General features: G+C 45.0%; 1 protein-coding gene across 3 annotated transcripts in view; it reads right to left on the reverse strand.

The window, feature by feature from the left end:
• dock8 (dedicator of cytokinesis 8) overlaps window positions 1-18336 on the reverse strand; it is a 430422-nt gene extending 412086 nt beyond the window's left edge. For 2 of the 3 annotated variants that reach the window (XM_085984337.1, XM_085984330.1), the window contains exon 1: window positions 18037-18331. In XM_085984337.1, the coding sequence (XP_085840463.1) occupies window positions 18037-18086 (50 nt within the window). In that variant the 5' untranslated portion in view covers window positions 18087-18331. Of the gene's footprint in view, window positions 1-18036 lie in introns of all 3 variants that reach the window. The other variant, XM_085984345.1, reaches the window with a different exon arrangement.
• Between the last annotated feature and the right edge of the window lie 2491 nt (window positions 18337-20827).

Raw genomic sequence — 20827 nt, forward strand, 5'->3', positions numbered from 1 at the left:
CCAATAAGTGTTTTTGTTGCCATCAAATGGAAACATCAATCAGATAGACATGTTAATAATCCCAGGCAGATCATTTTGAATATTTAGGCTCAATGCTATTTAAGATTTGCAGTAGTGCTAGTCTAACTGTGGTCTCCAAGCTCTCAAACAGCCACTCTCAGTTTTTAGATAAGGAAACTATATTTTATGTTTAAGATATTGACAAAATCTTCAAGGTTATCATATATTTTCCAATACTCTCCTTGTGGCCTTACATGTCTCTGAGGGTAATACAGTTCATGCCATCATGCTGTCCATCCCCACTTGCTTGTTTGTTTCAAATGCAATCTCATAAATTTATTACTGAAATGTGGTGGAGCACACACATGTAGATCAGAGGTGTTCAACTTACAGCCCTAAGGCTACATGTATTTGTGCTTGTATTTCTTATTTGCTGGTTTGTTCTGTTTGAATTATGTGGGCCTGGAGGTTGCCTCATTGGGTTTAACGAAGATCTGTTTGTATCAAATAATTGAGATATATGAAAATTGATGTTCACATTGATTCAAACCTTAGGTGGGCACCCCCCCCCATGCCAACCCCCACCCCCAACCCCCAGTGCTCCATGGTATGCAACTATTTGGCCCATGAAGACAAAATCTTGGCCATCCTTTCTGTGGATTGCAGTGAACTTCAGTTCAGTTTCTGAACAACAACAACTTACATTCATATGTGGGAGTACCTTCACCACACGACTGCAGCGGTTCAAGAAGGCGGCTCACTACCACCTTCTCAAGGGCAATTAGGGATGGGCAATAAATGCTAATCTTGCTAGCGACGCCCACATCCCAGAAGCAAATAAAAAAATAGCATCTTTAATGTAGTAAAACGTCCCAAGGTGCTTCACAGGAATGTTATCAAACAAAATTTGACATCGAGCCACATAAGGAGATAGTAGGACAGATGACCAATAGCTTGGTCAAAGAGGTAAGTTTAAGGATCATCTTAAAGGAGGAGAGAGGTAAAGAAGCAATAACATGCAAAGAAGAAACTACACCACAGTACCAAAGAGCAAGTTGCAGATAGAATCATGGAATCATAGAATCTTATGACACAGAAGGAGGCCATTTGGTCCATCATGCCTGTGCCAACTCTTTGAAAGAACTGTCCAATTTAGTCCCACACCCCAGCTTTTTCTCCATAACCCTGAAAGTACATGTCCAACTGCCTTTTGAAAGTTCCTATGGAATCTGGTTCCACCACCATTTCAGGTAGTGCGTTCCAGATCTTAACAACACTCTGTGTGAAAAAATTTCTCCTCATTTTCACTACTTATTTTGCCAATTATTTTAAATCTCCGACCCACTTGCGAAATGAAACAGTTTCTCCGTACTTGCTCTATCAAAACCCCTCAAAATTTTAAATACCTCCATTATGTCGCTCTTTAACCTTCTCTGCTCTAAGGAGAACAGGCCCAGCTTCTCTAATCTCTCAACACAACTGAAGTCCCTCATCCCAGGTATCATCCTGGTAAACCTCCTCTGTATCCTCTCCAAGGGCCTTGACATTCTTCCTAAAGTGTGCAGAATTGTACAATACTCAAACTGAGGCCTAACCAGAAATTTGTAAAGGTTTAGCATGACTTGTTTTAAGAACATAAGAACATAAGAAATAGGAGCAGGAGTAGGCCAATCGACGCCTCGAGCCTGCTCCACCATTCAATAAGATCATGGCTGATCTGATCCTAACCTCAAATCTTCTATCACTCTCCATCCCACCCGAACCCATGTGATCTCCCGGGAGAGGTGAAAAACCAGGTAAAAATCCCAATGGCCAATTTGGGAGAAAAAATCTGGGAAATTCCTCTCCGACCCATCTAGGCGATCAAAACTCTTCCAGGAGATCACTCTGTCCCTATATTTTCTACAGTACTTACCTTCTGTAAAGGCAATCTCCACCCCAGCCAGGAACAGGAATAAAACCATCTCCTGAAATCTAACACAGAATTAGAACACAAGAAGTAGGAGCAGAACCAGGCTACACGGCCCCTGGGCCCGCTCCACTACCCACAGGGCCATGAGCATTCTGAACCTAGACTCATGTCCAATTTCCTGCCCGCTCCCCGTAACTCTTAATTCCCTTTACTTCTAGGAAACTATCTATTTCTGTTTTAAATTTATTTAATGATGTAGCTTCCACAGCTTTCTGCGGCAGCAAATTCCACAAACCTACCACCCTCTGAGTGAAGAAGTTTCTCCTCATCTCAGTTTTGAAAGAGCAACCCCTTATTCTAAGATTATGTCCCCTAGTTCTAGTTTCACCCATCATTGGGAACATCCTCACTGCATCCACCCGATCAAGCCCCTTCACAATCTTATATGTTTCAATAAGATCGCCTCTCCTTCTTCTGAACTCCAACGAGTAGAGTCCCAATCTACTCAACCTCTCCTCATATGACCACCCACTCATCCCCGGGATTAACCGAGTGAACCTTCTTTGTACTGACTCGAGAGCAAGTATGTCTTTTCTTAAGTATGGACACCAAAACTGTATGCAGTATTCCAGGTGCGGTCTCACCAATACCTTGTATAACTGCAGCAATACCTCCCTGTTTTTATATTCTATCCCCCTAGCAATAAAAGCCAACATTCCATTGGCCTTCTTGATCACTTGCTGCACCTGCATACTAACTTTTTGAGTTTCGTGCACCAGGACCCCCAGATCCCTTTGTACTACAGTACTTTCCAGTTTCTTGCCATTAAGATAGTAACTTGCTCTATGATTTTTCCTGCCAAAGTGCATAACCTCACACTTTCCAGTATTGTATTCCATCTGCCAAATCTCTGCCCACTTACTTAGCCTGTCTATGTCCCCTTGCAGGTTTTTTATGTCCTCCTCACTCACTACTTTCCCTCCCATCTTAGTATCATCTGCAAACTTTGATATGTTACACTCGGTCCCCTCCTCCAAATCGTTAATATAGATTGTAAAGAGTTGGGGACCCAGCACTGACCCCTGCGGCACACCACTGGTTACTGATTGCCAGTCTGAGAATGAACCATTTATCCCAACTCTCTGCTTTCTGTTAGAGAGCCAATCCTCCACCCACGCCAGAATAATACCCCCAATCCCGTGATTTTTTATCTTGAGCAATAATCTATTGTGTGGCACCTTGTCAAATGCCTTTTGGAAGTCTAAATACACTACGTCCACTGGTTCTCCTTTGTCCACCCTGTATGTTACATCCTCAAAGAACTCAAGCAAATTTGTCAAACATGACTTCCCCTTCATGAAACCATGCTGAGTTTGTCCTATTAAATTATGATGATCCAAATGTCCCGTTACTGTCTCCTTAATAATGGACTCTAACATTTTACCAACCACAGATGTTAGGCTAACAGGTCTATAGTTTCCAGCCTTCTGCCTACTACCCTTTTTAAATAAGGGTGTTACATTAGCAGTTTTCCAGTCTGCCGGGACCTTTGCTGAGTCCAGGGAGTTTTGGAAAATTATTACCAATGCATCCACAATCCCTACCGCCACTTCCCTTAAGACCCTAGGATGTAAGCCATCAGGTCCAGGGGATTTATCCAGCTTGAGTCCCATTATTTTACCAAGTACCACTTCCTTAGTGATTTTAATCGTATTTAGCTCCTCTCCCCCTAGAGCCCCCTGTTTGTCCAGTGTTGGGATATTCTTAGTGTCCTCTACCGTAAAGACTGATACAAAATATTTGTTCAGCGTTTTTGCCATCTCCATGTTTCCCACCATTAATTTCCTGGTCTCATCCTCTAAGGGACCAACATTTACTTTAGCCACCCTTTTTCTTTTTATATAACTGTAGAAACTATTGCTATCTGTTTTTATATTTTTTGCTAATTTACTTTCATAATCTATCTTCCCTTTCTTAATCAATCTTTTAGTTATTTTTTGCTGTCTTTTAAAGACTTCCCAATCTTCTATCCTCCCACTGGATTTGGCTCCCTTATATGCCCTTGTTTTTAGTCGGATACTATCCTTAATTACTTTACTTAGCCATGGATGGCTATCTTTTCTTTTACACCCTTTTTTCCTCAGTGGAATATATATTTTTTGGAAGTTGTACAATAACTCCTTAAATGTACACCACTGATCATGTACCGTCTTACTCTTTAATCTATTTTCCCAGTCCACTCTAATCAATTCCGCTCTCATACCTTCATAGTCTCCTTTATTCAAGCTCAGCATGCTTGTTTGAGATCCAACCTTCTCACTCTGTACTTGAATATGGAATTCAACCATGTTATGGTCACTCATTCCAAGGGGATCCTTTACTAGGACATTTTTAATTAATCCTGTCTCATTACACAGATCCAAATCTAAGGTTGCTTGCCCCCTGGTCGGTTCAGTTACATACTGCTCAAGAAACCCATCCCTAATACACTCAATGAACTCATCCTCAAGGCTGCTCTGCCCAATTTGATTTGTCCAGTTAATATGATAGTTAAAATCCCCCAAAATTATAGATGTTCCCTTATTACAAGCCTCAACTATTTCCTGATTAATACTCCGTCCAACAGAGTTGCAACTGTTCGGAGGCCTATAGACTACACCCACTAGTGTTATTTTTCCCCTTATTATTCCTTATCTCCACCCAAACTGTTTCACTATCCTGCTCCTTTGACCCAATGTCATTTCTCTGTATTATAGTGATTCCTTCTTTTATTAACATAGCCACCCCACCTCCCCTCCCTTCCTGCCTGTCCTTCCTGATTGTTAAATAACCTGGTATGTTTAATTCCCAGTCATGGTCACCCTGCAGCCATGTTTCTGTAATGGCCACAAGATCATACCCATATGTAGTTATTTGTGCCGTTAACTCATTCATTTTGTTACGAATACTACGTGCATTCAGATAAAGAACTTTCAAATATGTTTAGTGACACTTAGTTCCTGTGTTTTCCCCTTTTACTACTTTACCTTTTACTCCATACCTTCTGTCCCTTCCTGACATGTTCTGTTTTTTAATTTCCCCACTGCTACCTAAGTCTATGACCTTCTCCGTTGTCATTTCTGTTATTTGCTCTCTAGAAACCTCCCCCCCACTAATTAGTTTAAAGCCCTCTCTACAGCCCTAATTATATGATTCACCAGGACTCTAGTCCCAGCACTGGCCAAGTGGAGTCCGTCCCAATGGAACAGCTCCCTCCTGTCCCATTACTGGTGCCAGTGTATCAAGAAGCAAAACCCATTTCTCCCACACGAGTCTTTGAGCCATGCATTTAACTCTCTAATTTTATTTATCCTAGCCAAATTCGCTCGTGGCTCAGGTAATAATCCAGAGATTATTACCCTTGAGGTTCTGTTTTTTAATTTGGCCCCTAGCTGCTCATACTCCTTTAACAGAACCTTCTTCCTTGTCCTATCTACGTCGTTTGTACCAACATGGACCACGACAACTGGATCCTCCCCCTCCCACTCCAAGTTTCTTTCCAGCCCAGAAGAGATGTCCTTAACCCTGACACCGTGCAGGCAACACAGCCTTTGGGACTCCCGCTCTTGACTGCAGAGAACCCTATCTATCCCCCTAATGATACTATCCCCTACCACTACAACATTCCTTTTTACTCCATCCACTTGAATGGCCCACTGTACCATGGTGCTGTGGCCAGGTTGCTCATCCTCCCTGCAGTCCCCGCTCCCGCCCTCACATGGAGTAAGAACCTTGATCCTGCTTGACAAGAGCAAGGGCTGCGGCTCCTTCAACACTACATCCTGGATCCCTGTACCTTCCTCACTCGTAGTCACACCGTCCTGTCCCTGACCACGGACTACATCTGCAGTAATTAATTTCATAGGTGTGACCACCTCCTGAAACATAGAGTCCAGGAACTTCTCCCCCTCCCTGATGTGTCGCAGAGTCTGAAGCTTGGTCTCAAGCTCTTTAACATGGAGCTTGAGTTCCTCTAGCAGCAAACACTTATCACAAATGTAATCACCGTGAGCCTCAATGGGGTCCACCAGCTCCCACATTTTGCAACAGTGACACATCACCTGTTCACCCATATCTGTGTAATTAATTAAATTTCTTATTATTAGTTATGAAGACCCTCTGCCCCGATATAGATGATAATATTTTGTATTCAATGCGCCTGTTACAAAGCCAAGTATCCCATACACTTTCATAACTTCCTTATCTGCCATCTTCAAAGATTTGTGAATATGCACCCCTAGGTCCCTCTGCTCTGGCATCCCCTCAAAATAGTACATTTAGGTTATACTGCCTCTCCATGTTGTTTCTCACAAAGTGCATCACTTCATATTTATCCGCATTAAATTGCACCTGCCATGTGTCTGCCCATTTCACCAGTCTACCTATGTCCTCCTGAAGTCTGCTACAATCATGTTCACTACTTACTACGTTGCCAAGATTTGTAGCATCCACAAATTTCTAAATTGTACTCTCTGGCCTAGAAATTGGGTTGGGGCGCCAAAGTGGCGCAAAAGTCGCCTGAGCGCAGGATTTAGCGCAGCGATCGGAGTAATTCCGATCGCCAGAAATTCAGTTTCAGTGCCGCTCAAGGGACACGGGGCGAGGCTCAAGGCGCTCCACGTCCCTCTTAGGGCGCTGAAACTGATTATCGCAGCACAACGTGCCGCAGCGCCACACGCTGCGGCACGGCACGCTGCGGTACTGCAGGCCTTCCTCCCACTGTTAAGGGGGAGGTGCCTGCAACAGCGCGATCCCCGATCACGAGTGCCGGCAAATGAGCCCGGCACCAAGGAGAAGTGCCGGGCTCTTGGGAAACAGCCGGCAATGCCGCGGGGGGCGTGGGTTAGGAGGCCGGGGACGGAGGTGCTGGCAGGCGGCCGCCGAAAAAGCGGCCGCCCCGCACCTCCACCTTAACTTGCGCCGCTGCCGGCACAGTAAGGCCCCGTGAACCGGGCGCGGGTAGCGAGCGACGCAACTGCGGCGTTTGCTACCAAATATCGCGAACGGGGCACGAATGGGGCGCTGCGCACACCGATGACGTCATCGGTGGCGGCGCAGCGCAAAAGCCTAATGCCACCATTAGCGCCCCTACTGAATATCGCGGGAGACGCAGCCAGTGGCGCTACAGCCACTGACTGCCTCTTTAGGCGCTAACAGGTGGTGCTACTCACCCAATTTCTCCCCCTCTATACCCAAGTCCAGATCATTTATATATAACAAGTAGCAGAATGGATAGAAAGCTGACTACAAAATGATTTGGACTCAGGAATCAGAAGTACAATTTCAAAATTAGCGGACAACACCAAATTAGGGGATATAGTTAATACAGAGGAGCACTGTGACGAAATACAGGAGCACTGTGACAAAATACAGGAAGACATTAATAAACTTGCAGAATGGGCGTGTAATTGGCAAATGAACTTCAATATAGATAAATGTGAGCTGGCGTACTTTGGTGGCAAGAATAAGGAAGTCACAGACTCCCTGGAAAATAAGTGCCCAAATGGAGCAGAGGAGAAAAGATACACAAATCACTAAAAATAGCGATGCAGGTTAATAAAGCCATAAAAAAGCAAACAAAACACTGGGCTTCATTTCTAGAGGGATAGAATTGAAAAGCAGAGAAGCTGTGTTAAACTTGTATAGAACCTTGGTTAGACCACACTTGGACAACTGTGAACAGTTCTGGTCTCCATATTATAAAAAAGGATATAGAGACACTGGAGAAGGTGCAAAAAAGATTTACTAGGATGATACCGCAACTGAGAAGTTTTACCTATCAGGAAAGGATTGAACCAGCTGGGGCTCTTTCCTCTGGAAAAGAGAAGACTGAGGGGTGACCTGATAGAGGCCTTTAAGATTATGAAAGGGTTTGATAGGGTAGACGTAGAGAACATTTTTCCACTTCCAGTGTGCAGGCACAGAGGGACTTGGGAGTTAATGTGCATAGGTCCCTGAAGGTGATGGGATATATTGAGAGAGAGTGGTTAGCAAAGCATATGGGATCTTGGGTTTCATAAATAGAAGTATTGGCCCAGATGTTCCGATCCCTACAGGTGGGTACGCGCTGTGTACCCACCCGTAGGGACATCGGAAATGCCGGTTTCAGGCATGCACAGCACATGCACTGAAAACCAGCATTTCCGATCTGTCAAGAATGGTCTTGACAGATCCTCCGGCTGCCCGGGAGAAGGGCCTCTGCGGGCGGATAGTTTTGCTTTTTGGAGACCCTCCACCCGCAGAAAACCCTTACAATTCTTACGCCTGGTAAAAGCAGGCGTAAGGCCTGCTTTTACCAGGATAAGAGAAAAAAAAAGTTTCACTGATTTATCATTTAAAAATACTTTTAAAAAGGTAAGTTTATTTTTAGCCCCTTTCAAAAAATAAAATTTTTGTTTAAAATACTTAATTTATTGTAATTTCAAGTCATTTTAAAATGTGATGTTTTTTAAAATTTATTTAAAGTTTTACTATGTCTTTTCATTGATCTCCATTCATATATTTGACAGGTCTTCCTGTCAAATGTATGAAACATAGAAACATAGAAGGTAGGAGCAGGAGTAGGCCATTCGGCCCCTCGAGCCTGCTCCGCCATTCAATGAGATCATGGCTGATCATCCAAATTCAGTACCCTGTTCCTGCCTTCTCTCCATAGCCCTTGATCCCTTTAGCCTTAAGAAATATATCCAACTCTTTCTTGAATATATTTAATGAATTGGCCTCTACTGCCTTCTTTGGCAGAGAATTCCACAGGTTCACCACTCTCTGGGTGAAGAAATTCCTCCTCATCTCAGTCCTAAATGGCTTACCCCTTATCCTTAGACTGTGACCCCTGGTTCTGGACTCCCCGACCATCAAGAACATCGTTCCAACATTTAATCTGTCTAGTCTTGTTAGAATTTTATAAGTTTCGATGAGATCCCCTCTCATTCTTCTAAACTCCAGCGAGTATAAGCCCAATCGACCCAATCTCTCCTCGTACGTCATTCCTGCCATCCCAGGTATCAGCCTGGTGAATCTTCGCTGCACTTCTTCCATGGCAAGAACAAGAAGGGAGATTCCCTTCTGTGATTGGCTCCCCATGGCCCACGTGATCCCAGGGACGCTGCGAACTACATGCGCCTCTGGGATACGTGGGGCCTGCGCACTTGGAGTTTGGTGAGGCCCAGGAGCGGAAGTGTGTGCATCCCGGGAGCCCTTAGCTAAGGGCGCAGATTTTTCCAGATCGCAGGCCTCCGTCTGCAGGAGGCCTACGATCGGAAAATACGGGCCGTTGAGTACAAAACTAGAGAAGTTATGCTGAATCTTCATAAATAAGAACATAAGGACATAAGAAATAGGAGCAGGAATAGGCCGCTTGGCCCCTCGAGCCTGCTCCGCCATTCAATAAGATCATGGCTGATCTTGGGCTCAAAGCCACTTCCCCGCCCGCTCCCCATAACCCTTCACTCCCTTATCTTGCATAAATTTGTCTATCTCCACTTTAAATGTATTTAATGACCCAGCCTCCACAGCTCTCTGGGGCAGAGAATTCCACAGATTTACGACCCTCTGAGAGAAGAAATTCCTCCTCATCTCAGTTCTAAAAGGACGACCCTTTATTCTAAAACTGTGCCCCCGTGTTCTAGATTTCCCCACGAGGGGAAACATCCTCTCTGCATCTTCCTTGTCGTGCCCCCTCAGTATCTTATATGTTTCAATAAGATCACCTCTCATTCTTCTAAATTCCAATGAGTATAGGCCCAGCCTGCTCAACCTTTCTTCATAAGTCAACCCCCTCATCTCTGGAATTAACCTAGTGAATCATCTCTGAACTGCCTCCAATGCAAGTACATCCTTCCTTAAATAAGGAGACCAAAACTGTACGCAGTACTCCAGGTGTGGTCTCACCAATACCCTGTAGAGTTGTAGCAGGACTTCCATGCTTTTATACTCCAACCCCTTTGAAATAAAGGTCAACATTCCATTTGCCTTTTTGATTACTTGCTGTACCTGCATGCTAACTTTTTGTGTTTCATGCACAAGGACCCCCAGGTTCCTCTGAACTGTAACATTTTGTAATCTCTCTCCATTTAAATAATAATTTGATTTTTTATTTTTCCTGCCAAAGTGGATAACCTCGCACTTTCCCACATTATACTCCATCTGCCAAATGTTTGCCCACTCGCTTAGCCTGTCTATATCCCTTTGCAGGTTCTTTGAGTCCTCTGCACAACTTGCTTTCCCACCCATCTTTGTATCATCTGCAAACTTGGCTACATTACACTCGGTCCCTTCATCCAAGTCATTAATGTAGATTGTAAATAGTTGAGGCCCCAGCACTGATCCCTGTGGCATCCCACTAGTTACCATTTGCCAACCGGAAAATTACCCATTTATCCCGACTCTCTGCTTTCTGTTAGTTAGCCAATTCTCTATCCATGCTAATATATTACCCCCAATTCCGTGAGCTCTTATCTTATGCAGTAACCTTTTATGTGGCACCATATCGAATGCCTTCTGGAAATCCAAATACACTACATCCACTGGTTCACCTTTGTCCACCCTGCTCGTTACCTCCTCAAAGAACTCCAGCAAATTTGTTAAACATGATTTCACTTTTTAAAACCATGCTGACCCTGCCTGACTGCATTATAATTTTCCAAATGCCCTGCTACTTCTTCCTTAATGAAGGACCCCAGCATTTTCCCAACGACAGATGTTAGGCTAACTGGTCTATAGTTTCCTGCTTTCTGTCTTCCTCCTTTCTTAAATAGGGGTGTTACATTTGCGGTTTTCCAACCCGCTGGGACCTCTCCAGAGTCCAGGAAATTTTGGTATATTGCAACCAATGCATCCACTATCTCTGCAGCCACTTCTTTTAAGACCCTGGGATGCAGACCGTCTGGTCTTTTAGTCCCATTATTTTACCAAGTACTATTTCCTTAGTGATAGTCTTTAGTTCCCCCCTCCCTGTGGCCCCTTGATTATCCATTATTGGGATGTTGTTAGCATCTTCTACCGTGAAGACAGATACAAAATATTTATTCAGAGTCTCTGCCATTTCCCCGTTCCCCATTATTAATTCCCCAGTCTCATTCTCTAAGGGACCAACATTTACTTTAGCTACCCTCTTCCTTTTTATATACCTGTAGAAGCTCTTACTATCTGTTTTAATGTTTCTTGCCAGTTTACTCTCATAATTCATCTTCTCTCTATTATTTTTTTAGTCATCCTTTGCTGGTTTTTAAAAATGTCCCAATCCTCTGGTCTCCCACCAATCTTGGCAACATTGTATGCCTTTGTTTTCAATTTGATACCATCCTTTACTTCCTTAGTTAGCCACGGATGGTGCTCCCTTCTCTTAAAATCTTTCTTTCTCACTGGAATATATTTTTGTTGAGAGTTATGAAATATCTCCTTAAATGTCTGCCACTGCATTTCAACTGTCTTACCCTTTAATTTATTTTCCCAGGCCACTTTAGCCAGTTCTGCCCTCATGCCATTGTAATTGCCTTTGTTTAAGATCAGGACACTGGTTTGAGATACAACTTTCTCACCCTCCAACTGAATTTGAAATTCAACTATGCTATGATCACTCTTTCCAAGAGGATCCTTTACTATGAGATCATTTATTAATTCTGTCTCATTACACAGTACCAGATCCAAGATAGCCTGTTCCCTGGTTGGTTCCATTACATACTGTTTTAGGAAACCATCCTGGATGCACTCTAGGAACTCCTCCTCAAGGCTACCATGGCCAATTTGATTTGTCCTATCAATGTGGAGATTAAAATCATCCATGATTATTACCATACCTTTTTTACAGGCCTCCATTATTTGTTGATTTATACTCTGTCCAACAGTATTGCTACTGTTCAGGGGCCTGTAGAATATGCCCACCAGAGACCTTTTCCCTTTATTATTTTTTATCTCCGCCCAAACCGATTCGACATCTTGATCTTCTGAGCCAATATCACTTCTGACCACTGCACTGATCCCATCCTTTACCAACAAAGCCACCCCACCTCCTTTTCCTTTCTGCCTATCCTTCCGAATTGTCAAATACCCTGGAATATTCAGTTCACAGCCCTGATCACCTTGCAACCACGTCTCTGTAATGGCGATCAGATCATATCCATTTGTATCTATTTGTGCCGTCAACTCATCTATCTTGTTACAAATGCTGCGTGCATTCAGATATAGAGCTTTTAACTTTGTCTTTTTACCATTTCTCCTTATTTTGGCCCCATTTTCTGTTGCACTCTTATTTTTAAACATTCTGTCCCTTCCTGTCACACTCTGGTTATTATTTCCCCCATCTCTATCCTGCTCTATTGCTTTTTCATTTCTCATTGACTTTTTAAATTCCCGCTCACCTGGATCCTCACCCCCACTATTTAGTTTAAAGCCCTCTCGACAGCCCTAGTTATTCAATTTGCCAGGACTCTAGCCCCAGCATGGTTCAAGTGTCATAGAGTCATAGAGTTATACAGCACAGAAAGAGGCCCTTCGGCCCATCACGTCTGCGCCGGCCATCAAGCCCTGTCTAATCTAATCCCATTTGCCAGCATTTGGTCCGTAGCCTTGTATGCTATGGCATTTCAAGTGCTCATCCAAATGCTTCTTGAATGTTGTGAGGGTTCCTGCCTCTACCACCCTTTCAGGCAGTGAGTTCCAGATTCCAACCACCCTCTGGGTGAAAAAGTTTTTCCTCAAATCCCCTCTAAACCTCCTGCCCCTTACCTTGAATCTATGCCCCCTTGTTATTGGCCCCTCTACTAAGGGGAAAAGTTCCTTTCTATCTACCCTATCTATGCCCCTCATAATTTTGTACACCTCAATCAGGTCCCCCCTCAGCCTTCTCTGCTCCAAGGAAAACAACCCCAGCCTGTCCAGTCTTTCTTCATAGCTGAAGCGCTCCAGCCCAGGTAACATCCTGGTAAATCTCTGCACCCTCTCCAAAGCAATCACATCCTTCCTATAGTGTGGTGACCAGAACTGCACACAGTACTCCAGCTTTGGCCTTACCAGCGTTTTGTACAGCTCCATCATAACCTCCCTGCTCTTATATTCTATGCCTCGGTTAATGAAGGCAAGTATCCCATATGCCTTTTTAACCACCTTATCCACCTGTTCTGCTGCCTTCAGGGATCTATGTACATGCACACCAAGGTCCCTCTGATCCTCTGTCTTTCCTAGGGTCTTACCATTCATTGTGTATTCCCTTGCCTTGTTAGTCCGTCCAAAATGCATCACCTCACACCTTTCAGGGTTAAATTCCATTTGCCACTGTTCTGCCCGTCTGACCAACCCATCTATATCGTCCTGTAGCCTGAGGCTTCCCTCCTCACTATTTACCACCCCACCAATTTTCATGTCATCTGCAAACTTACTGATCATACCTTTTACATTCACATCCAAATCATTAATGTCGACCACAAACAGCAAGGGACCCAGCACCCATCCAAACGGAACAGCTCCCTCTTATCCCAGTACTGGTGCCAGTGCCCCACAAATCAAAACCCATTTCTCCCACACCAGTCTTTGAGCCACTCGTTCATTTCTCTGATCTTATTTACCCTATGAAAATTTGCTCGTGGCTCAGGTAGTAATCCAGAGATTATTATCTTTGTGGTTCTGCTTTTTAATTTAGCCCCTAGCTGCTCATACTTTCTCAGCAGAACCTCTTTCTTTGTCCTACCTATGTCATTGGTGCCTACGTGGACCATGACAACTGGATCCTCCCCCTCCCACTCCAAGTTTCTCTCCAGCCCAGAGGAGATGTCCTTAACCCTGGCACTGGGCAGGCAACACAGCCTTCAGGACTCACGCTCTCTGCTGCACTGGTTAGGCCACAGCTGGAGTATTGCGTCCAGTTCTGGTCACCACACTTTAGGAAGGATGTGAAGGCCCTTGAGAGGGTGCAGAGGAGATTTACCAGAATGGTTCCGGGGATGGGGGATCTTAGCTACAAGGACAGGTTGGCGAAGCTGGATTTGTTTTCATTCGAGCAAATGTGGTTGAGGGGCGATTTGTTAGAGGTGTGCAAGATTATGATGGGTTTGGAGAGGCTAGACGGGGAAAGGCTGTTGCCACTAGTTGATGGTACAAATACTAGGGGACACAGATTTAAGGTTTTGGGCAAGAGATACAGGGGGGATGTGAGGCAAAACTTTTTTACGCAGTGAGTGGCGAGGACCTGGAAATCACTGCTGACATAAGTGGTGGAAGAGAAGGCACTCAATGTTTTCAAGGGGAGACTGGATAGATGCTTGAGGGAAATAAACTTGCAGGGGGGGAAATGGGACTGACTCGGTTGCTCTGCAGAGAGCCGGCATGGACTCGATGAGCCAAATGGCCTCCTTCTGTGTTGTTATGACTCTATGATTCTATGACTTGCAGGGGAGACCAGAACTAGGGGACATAAATATAAGGTAGTCACTAATAAATCCAATAGGAAATTCAGGAGAAACTTCTTTATCGAAAGAGTGGCTAGAATGTAGAATTCTCTCCCACAAGGAATACGTGAGGCGACTAGCATAGATGTGTTTCTGGAGAAGCTAGATAAACACATGAGGGAGAAAGGAATAGAAGGATATGTTGATGGAGTTAGATGAAGAAGGGTGGGAGGAGGCTTGTGTGGAGTATAAACACCATCATAGATTTGTTTCTGTGCTGTAAATATTATGCAATATTATGTAATGTAACAAGAAAAGCAATGGTCCTAATACCCCACTGCATATTTTTGTTATTTGTTCCTGGGATGTGGGTGTCATTGGCAAGGTCAGCACTTATTGCCCATCCCTAATTGACCTTGAGAAGGTGGTGGCGAGCTGCCTTCTTGAACTGCTGCAGTCCGTGAGGTGAAGGTACTCCCATAGTACTGTTAGGGAGGGAATCCCAGGATTTTGACCCAGCGACTGTGAAGGAAGGCCATATATTTCCAAGTCAGGATTGTGTGTAACTTAGAGGGGAACTTGAAGGTGATGGTGTTCCCATGCGTCTGCTGCCCTTGTCCTTCTAGGTGGCAGAGTCGTGGGTTTGGGAGGTGCTGCCGAAGAAGCCTTGGTGAGTTGCTGCAGTGCATCTTGTAGATGGTACATACTGCAGCCACGGTACGCCAGTGGCGAAGGGAGTGAATGTTTAAGGTGGTGGATGGGGTGCCAATCAAGCGGGCTGCTTTGTCCTGGATGGTGTTGAGCTTCTTGAGTGTTGTTGGAGCTGCACTCATCCAGGCAAGTGGAGAGTATTCCATCACACTCCTTGTTTGTGCCTTGTAGATGGTGGAAAGGCTTTGGGGAGTCAGGAGGTGAGACACTCACCGCAGAATACCCAGCCTCTGACTGCTCTTGTAGCCACAGTATGTGCGCGGCTGGTCCAGTTAAGTTTCTGGTCAATGGTGACCCCCCAGGATGTTGATGGTGGGGGATTCGGTGATGGTAATGCTGTTGAATGTTAAGGGGAGTTGGTTAGACGCTCGGTTGTTGGAGTTGTGGAGGTAGTTATTGCCTGGCACTTGTGTGGCGCGAATGTTACTTGCCACTTATCAGCCCAAGCCTGAACATTGTCCAGGTCTTGCTGCATGCAGGCATGGGCTGCTTCACTATCTGAGGAGTTGCAAATGGAACAGGACACTGTGCAATCATCAGTGAACATCCCCATTTCTGACCTTATGATGGCAGGAAGGTCATTGATGAAGCAGCTGAAGGTGGTTGGGCCTAGGACACTGCCCTGAGGAACTCCTGCAGCGATGTCCTGGTGCTGATATGGTTGACCTCCAACCATCACAACCATCTTCCTTTGTACTAGGTATGACTCCAGCCAGTGGAAAGTTCCCCCCCCCCCCACCCCCTGCCAATTCCCATTGACTTCAATTTTACTAGAGCTCCTTGATGCCACACTTGGTCAAATGTTGGCTTGATGTCAAGGGCAATCACTCTCACCTCACCTCTGGAATTCAGCTCTTTTGTCCATGTTTAGCCCAAGGCTGCAATGAGGTCTGGAGCAGAGTGGTCCTGGCAGAACCCAAACTGAGCATCGGTGAGCAGGTTATTGGTGAGTAAGTGTTGCTTGATAGCACTGTCAGTGACACCTTCAATCACTTTGCTGATGATCGAGAGTAGACTGATGGAGCGTTAATTGGCCGGTGGAGAGTAGTAGTTCACCACTACTCTCTACCTCCTATCTCTTAGTCAATTACAAACCCAAGTTACCACCGTCCCTTTAATACCATGTGCTTCTATTTTCCAAATACCTCTTATGTGGTACTTTATCAAATGTCTTTTGAAAGTCTACATACACACACGTCTTCTGGACTACCTTCATCAGCCCTCTCTATTACTCAATCAGGTTACTCAGACATGATTTACCTTTAACAAATCCATACTGGCCGACCCTTATCAAGCTATGCTTCTCCAAGTGAGAATGAATTGTGTCCTGGACGATGGTCTCTAGTAGTTTTCCCACCACTGGTGTTAGACTGATTGGCCTGTAGTTACCAGGTTTTACCAGTCCCCTCTTTTCAACAGGGGTGTAACATTTGTAATCATCCAGTCCTCTGGCATCACTCCCTATCCAAGGAGGATTGAAGGATTGTGGTCTGAGCTTCTGCTATCGCCACCCTAACCATATATGGCATCATGCAATAATCACAAGGTTGATTTTGATTCCAACACCGTTGTGGCAAACTAAATGCACAGTGGACTATTATTATGACATATGGTTCAGCCAAAGGGAAGTGAGCACCCAAACCAATGCCATACAGCTGAACCGTATGCTGTCATAATCGTTACTGCTTCAATGTGTTCGGCAACACCATAAAGTGTAATTAAGTTCTCTTAAGAGTTTCTCCATGCCGCTGCATCAGTTCACAAGTGATATTAGTAACACACAAGCAATAGTTTGAATGCAAAGTATCTCACCATTTTATTAGATTTAATGGGCTCTGATACCAGAGGAAATGTTGTAAAATAAACTGTCACTACTGAACCGCATTTCTATTTTGAAAAGAACATTTTTCGGCCGGCACACACACGATGGGCCGAATGGCCTCCTTTGTGCCGTAAATTTCTGAGTCTATGATTCTAACATCTGGCTTACACTGGTCCACACTGCAGTACTGAAAATCACACTTTTATCACAGATCTGTACACTAAGTCTCACAACAGTGATATTATGAGTGTACAGAAGCAAACTGCACAAATACTGGTAAGTAAGCAAGAACGTGGATTTATATACTGCCTTATCACATCCTCATGATGCCTCAAATCACTTGACCTTCATATAGGCAAACACAATAAGAAAATCTTTAGTTTTCTTGCCTATGCGATTTTGTACGTCCAGTTGATCTGGCCTTGGTTTAATGCTTTCGCCAAGACAGGAGCAATTCTGACAATGCAGCACTTTCCTCAATACTGCTTTAAAGTTTCAGCCTAAAGTTGGTAACGGGACTTGAACCCGGAACGTGTGGCTCAGAAGCAAGAACGCTACCAACTGAGCCAAGCTGTATTCTGACTGCATGGACCGCCAAAATGTAATGCATTCCCCATAAAAAATTAACCTGCGAGGATTTATTTTCATCGTAAAAATAATCAGGGCTTCATATATGTAAATACGTTCATAGTCTGTGTCGCTCTTGCGAATTAATTTGCCTCTCTCCTAACATTTCCTGATGTGGACAGCTGTGGACTCACTGTTGAAGGAGAATCAATGGTCTGTCCTTTCGAGTGAAAGAAAGTTTTACCAGTTAAGTACAATCAAAGTAGTTAGTCGAAACACATGACTGTAATCCGGCTCACATGGTTTATAACACAACTTCTCCACGTTAAAATGGACTTTGAAAGCAGCCGTTAAAAAGTGAAACCCTTTAAAGCCGTGGTATATTTATACCGGATAAATAGTCTGCGATCATGTATATTGTAAAGACAGGAACGCCCAGTGCAAATACAGCGGCAGAATGACATTCGCTGGTGTCTGCGTGTGCTGTCCTGCCTTTTTGCAAATAGTTCTGCATTTCTGTGGGGACGTCAGTCTCTGCCAAGTTCGTCAGAAAAAACCAAATGCATTGCCCTAACCAGGAATAATTCACGTAAACAGCATCTCACCTGTTGATTTTCTGAGCAAAAGCTCTCCGCTCTGTATTTAAAGTGGCCATAGTTCCTGTGTTTATATCCTGGGAATGCTGCCGAGGAAAGATGTCAAGGTTATGATCTAATGATCAAAATACCAAGCCGGGGCGGAAACTTCCGTATTTTCACCTTTCTCTCCAATCCCAGAGCCAATTGTACATGAGGGGACTGGCTTGTGTGCTGGGCAAGTCAGCAGGTCGAGATTAAAGAGAGGAGTCAGTTTGCAGGGATTATATTCATTTACAGTCTACTCGGTGTTATTCAAATCTGTTTCCTGAGAGTCACACACGCAGGCTGCTGTTAACAGATTGTGTGCTTAAACAGCCGGGTAAAAATAAACTCGTCGCTGAGCTTCAGTCTGGGAAACTTGCCAACAATTTACGTTTTTGCATTTAAAGAAAGAGATAAAAATTACACCTTTTGCTGGAGACGGAAAGGTATTGCATTTGTATTCCTAATAATGGAGAAAAGCACATATTACTAATATTTACATTATATACAGAAGATACTATCAGTCTGGCTCTGAGCGTGTACAGGATATTTGCATCTTAAATGCGAAGAGTCAAATAAACTCCGGTTTGACTGCCCGTGAATTATTATAGGATGCGCACCAGTAAATTTATTAAAACGAAGAAGTATTTTATTAAATCAAACGAGCCGTTTTCTTTGTGCTTCTTGCCGTTTGGGCAGTTTACTGAAAGTTTCTGAACGACGTTCCTCATAGCAAGTTAGTTAATGGGCTATTTTTGTAGCAGCTCGATGACTATACCGTGTTGAAAGTTCTGCTGGAAAAGTGAGATGTGTGTCCCTTCAAGGCTTCCAGGAATAATTGCTTTACATTCTTGACATAAATGCTCTGGACAATAACAGCATGTACAGCAGGCACCTCAAAGCACTGGAGAGGTACCACCAACGCAGCCTCCGTAAGATCCTGCAAATCCAGTGGCAGGATCGCTGCACCAACGTCAGTGTTCTCGCTCAGGCCAACATCCCCAGCATCGAAGCTTTGACCACGCTGGATCAGCTCCGATGGAGTGGTCACATTGTCCGCATGCCCGGTACGAGACTCCCGAAACAAGCGCTCTACTCGGAGCTCCGACACGGCAAGAGAGCTCCAGGTAGGCAGAGGAAACGCTTCAAGGACACCCTCAAAACCTCCTTGAAAAAGTGTAACATCCCCACCAACACCTGGGAATCCCTGGCCCAAGACTGCACAAAGTGGAGGAGAAGCATCCGGGAAGGCGCCGAACACCTCGAGTCTCTTCGCCGGGAGCAAGCGGAAGCCAAGCGCAGGCAGCGCAAGGAGCGCACGTCAACCCAAGCACCCCACCCACCTGCCCCTTCAACCACCATCTGCCCCACCTGTGACAGAGACTGTAGGTCCCGCATTGGACTCATCAGTCATCTGAGAACTCATTTTTAGTGTGGAAGCAAGTCATCCTCGGTTCCGAGGGACTGCCTAAGACTAAGAGAAGAAGAAGGACAATAACAGGCTTAACGTCAGTTTCATTGGGAGGGAACTCCAGCGACTGGAATATGATTGTCAGTTTCAGCTCGGAGCACAACATCTTAAGGTTGCTTTACATTTTTACCAAACTCTGACATCTTGAAGCATTACTGGTGGATCTTCCGTAGGCTGTCCACGGAGAGTTAGAGGAGTCTTTCTCTTAATTGTCCTGTTCCCTTTAAGTTGCTGCTACTCTCTTTATCTCTTCTGCTTCTTTCAGTCTATTCTAGTTCTCTTTTTCTTCTGTACTACGTCTGATTCTGCTACTCTTTATCTTGTGCTGCTTTCTCTCTGCTGTTTTTTTTCCTGTTCTCCTATTCCTTTGCCTCTCTTTCTCTTCTTTCTGTGTCCTCTTCCCACTATTTATCTCTATTTTTCATTTGGCCAGGCCATTGTGGGTAGCAGCTTCCTGACCTAAAGTCTGTGTACTCTTTTGGTGATGCTGTAAAGAAATAAAACTGTAACTTAAAACATTAAATGAAACTTATCAAATTAAATTAAAATTTGGTTGCTGGGGGTGATGCACTCCAGTCCCTGCGGTGCCCACCGGTCGCGGAAGGCCTCGAGTGTGCCGGTGGACACCACGTGCTCCATCTCCAGGGCCACCTGGGTGCGAAGGTGGCCGCAGAAGGGAGGCAGGCAGTCGGGCCAAACGACCCCCTCGACCACCCGCTGCCTGGACCAGTTGATGGCTCCTTTGGCCAGGCCCAGGAGCAGTCCTACGAGGAGGTCCCCTGACCTGCCCGCTCCCCTCTGCACCGGGTGACCAAAGATCAGGAGCATGGGACTGAAGAGCAGCCAAAAATCGAGGAGCAGCCCCTTCAAATAATGGAAGAGGGGCTGCAACCTCTCACACTCCATATAAACGTGGAACACAGACTCCTTCAGGCCACAGAAAAGGCAGGCGGCCTGGGAGTCCGTGAACCTGCTTAAAACTTTATTGCACGGGACTGCTCCGTGCAACACCCTCCAGACTAAGTCCCCAGTAGATAAAGGGAGGACTCCCGCCTAGAGAGCCCTCTGCTGGGGACCCCCGCCTCCACCGGACAGCAAGATGGTGCGCCAAGACATGTCCCAAAGTTGGTGTAGGGAGGGATCTGGTCAGAGCCTCAAGCCGGTGGGATGTGGCAGGTCATTAGTGGGAGAGGGTTCCAGCCAGGACCCTGGCTGGTGGGATGTAGTAGGTTGCCAGTGGGAGGAGGGATCTAATTAGGGCTGTAAGCCAACAGGACATGGTAGGTTGTTGGTGGGGGAGGGATC

This window comes from Somniosus microcephalus, chromosome 1 (genome assembly GCF_052327205.1).
Source record: "Somniosus microcephalus isolate GS21.2 chromosome 1, FLI_Smic_1.0, whole genome shotgun sequence".
In the NCBI taxonomy this organism is placed as follows: domain Eukaryota; kingdom Metazoa; phylum Chordata; class Chondrichthyes; order Squaliformes; family Somniosidae; genus Somniosus; species Somniosus microcephalus.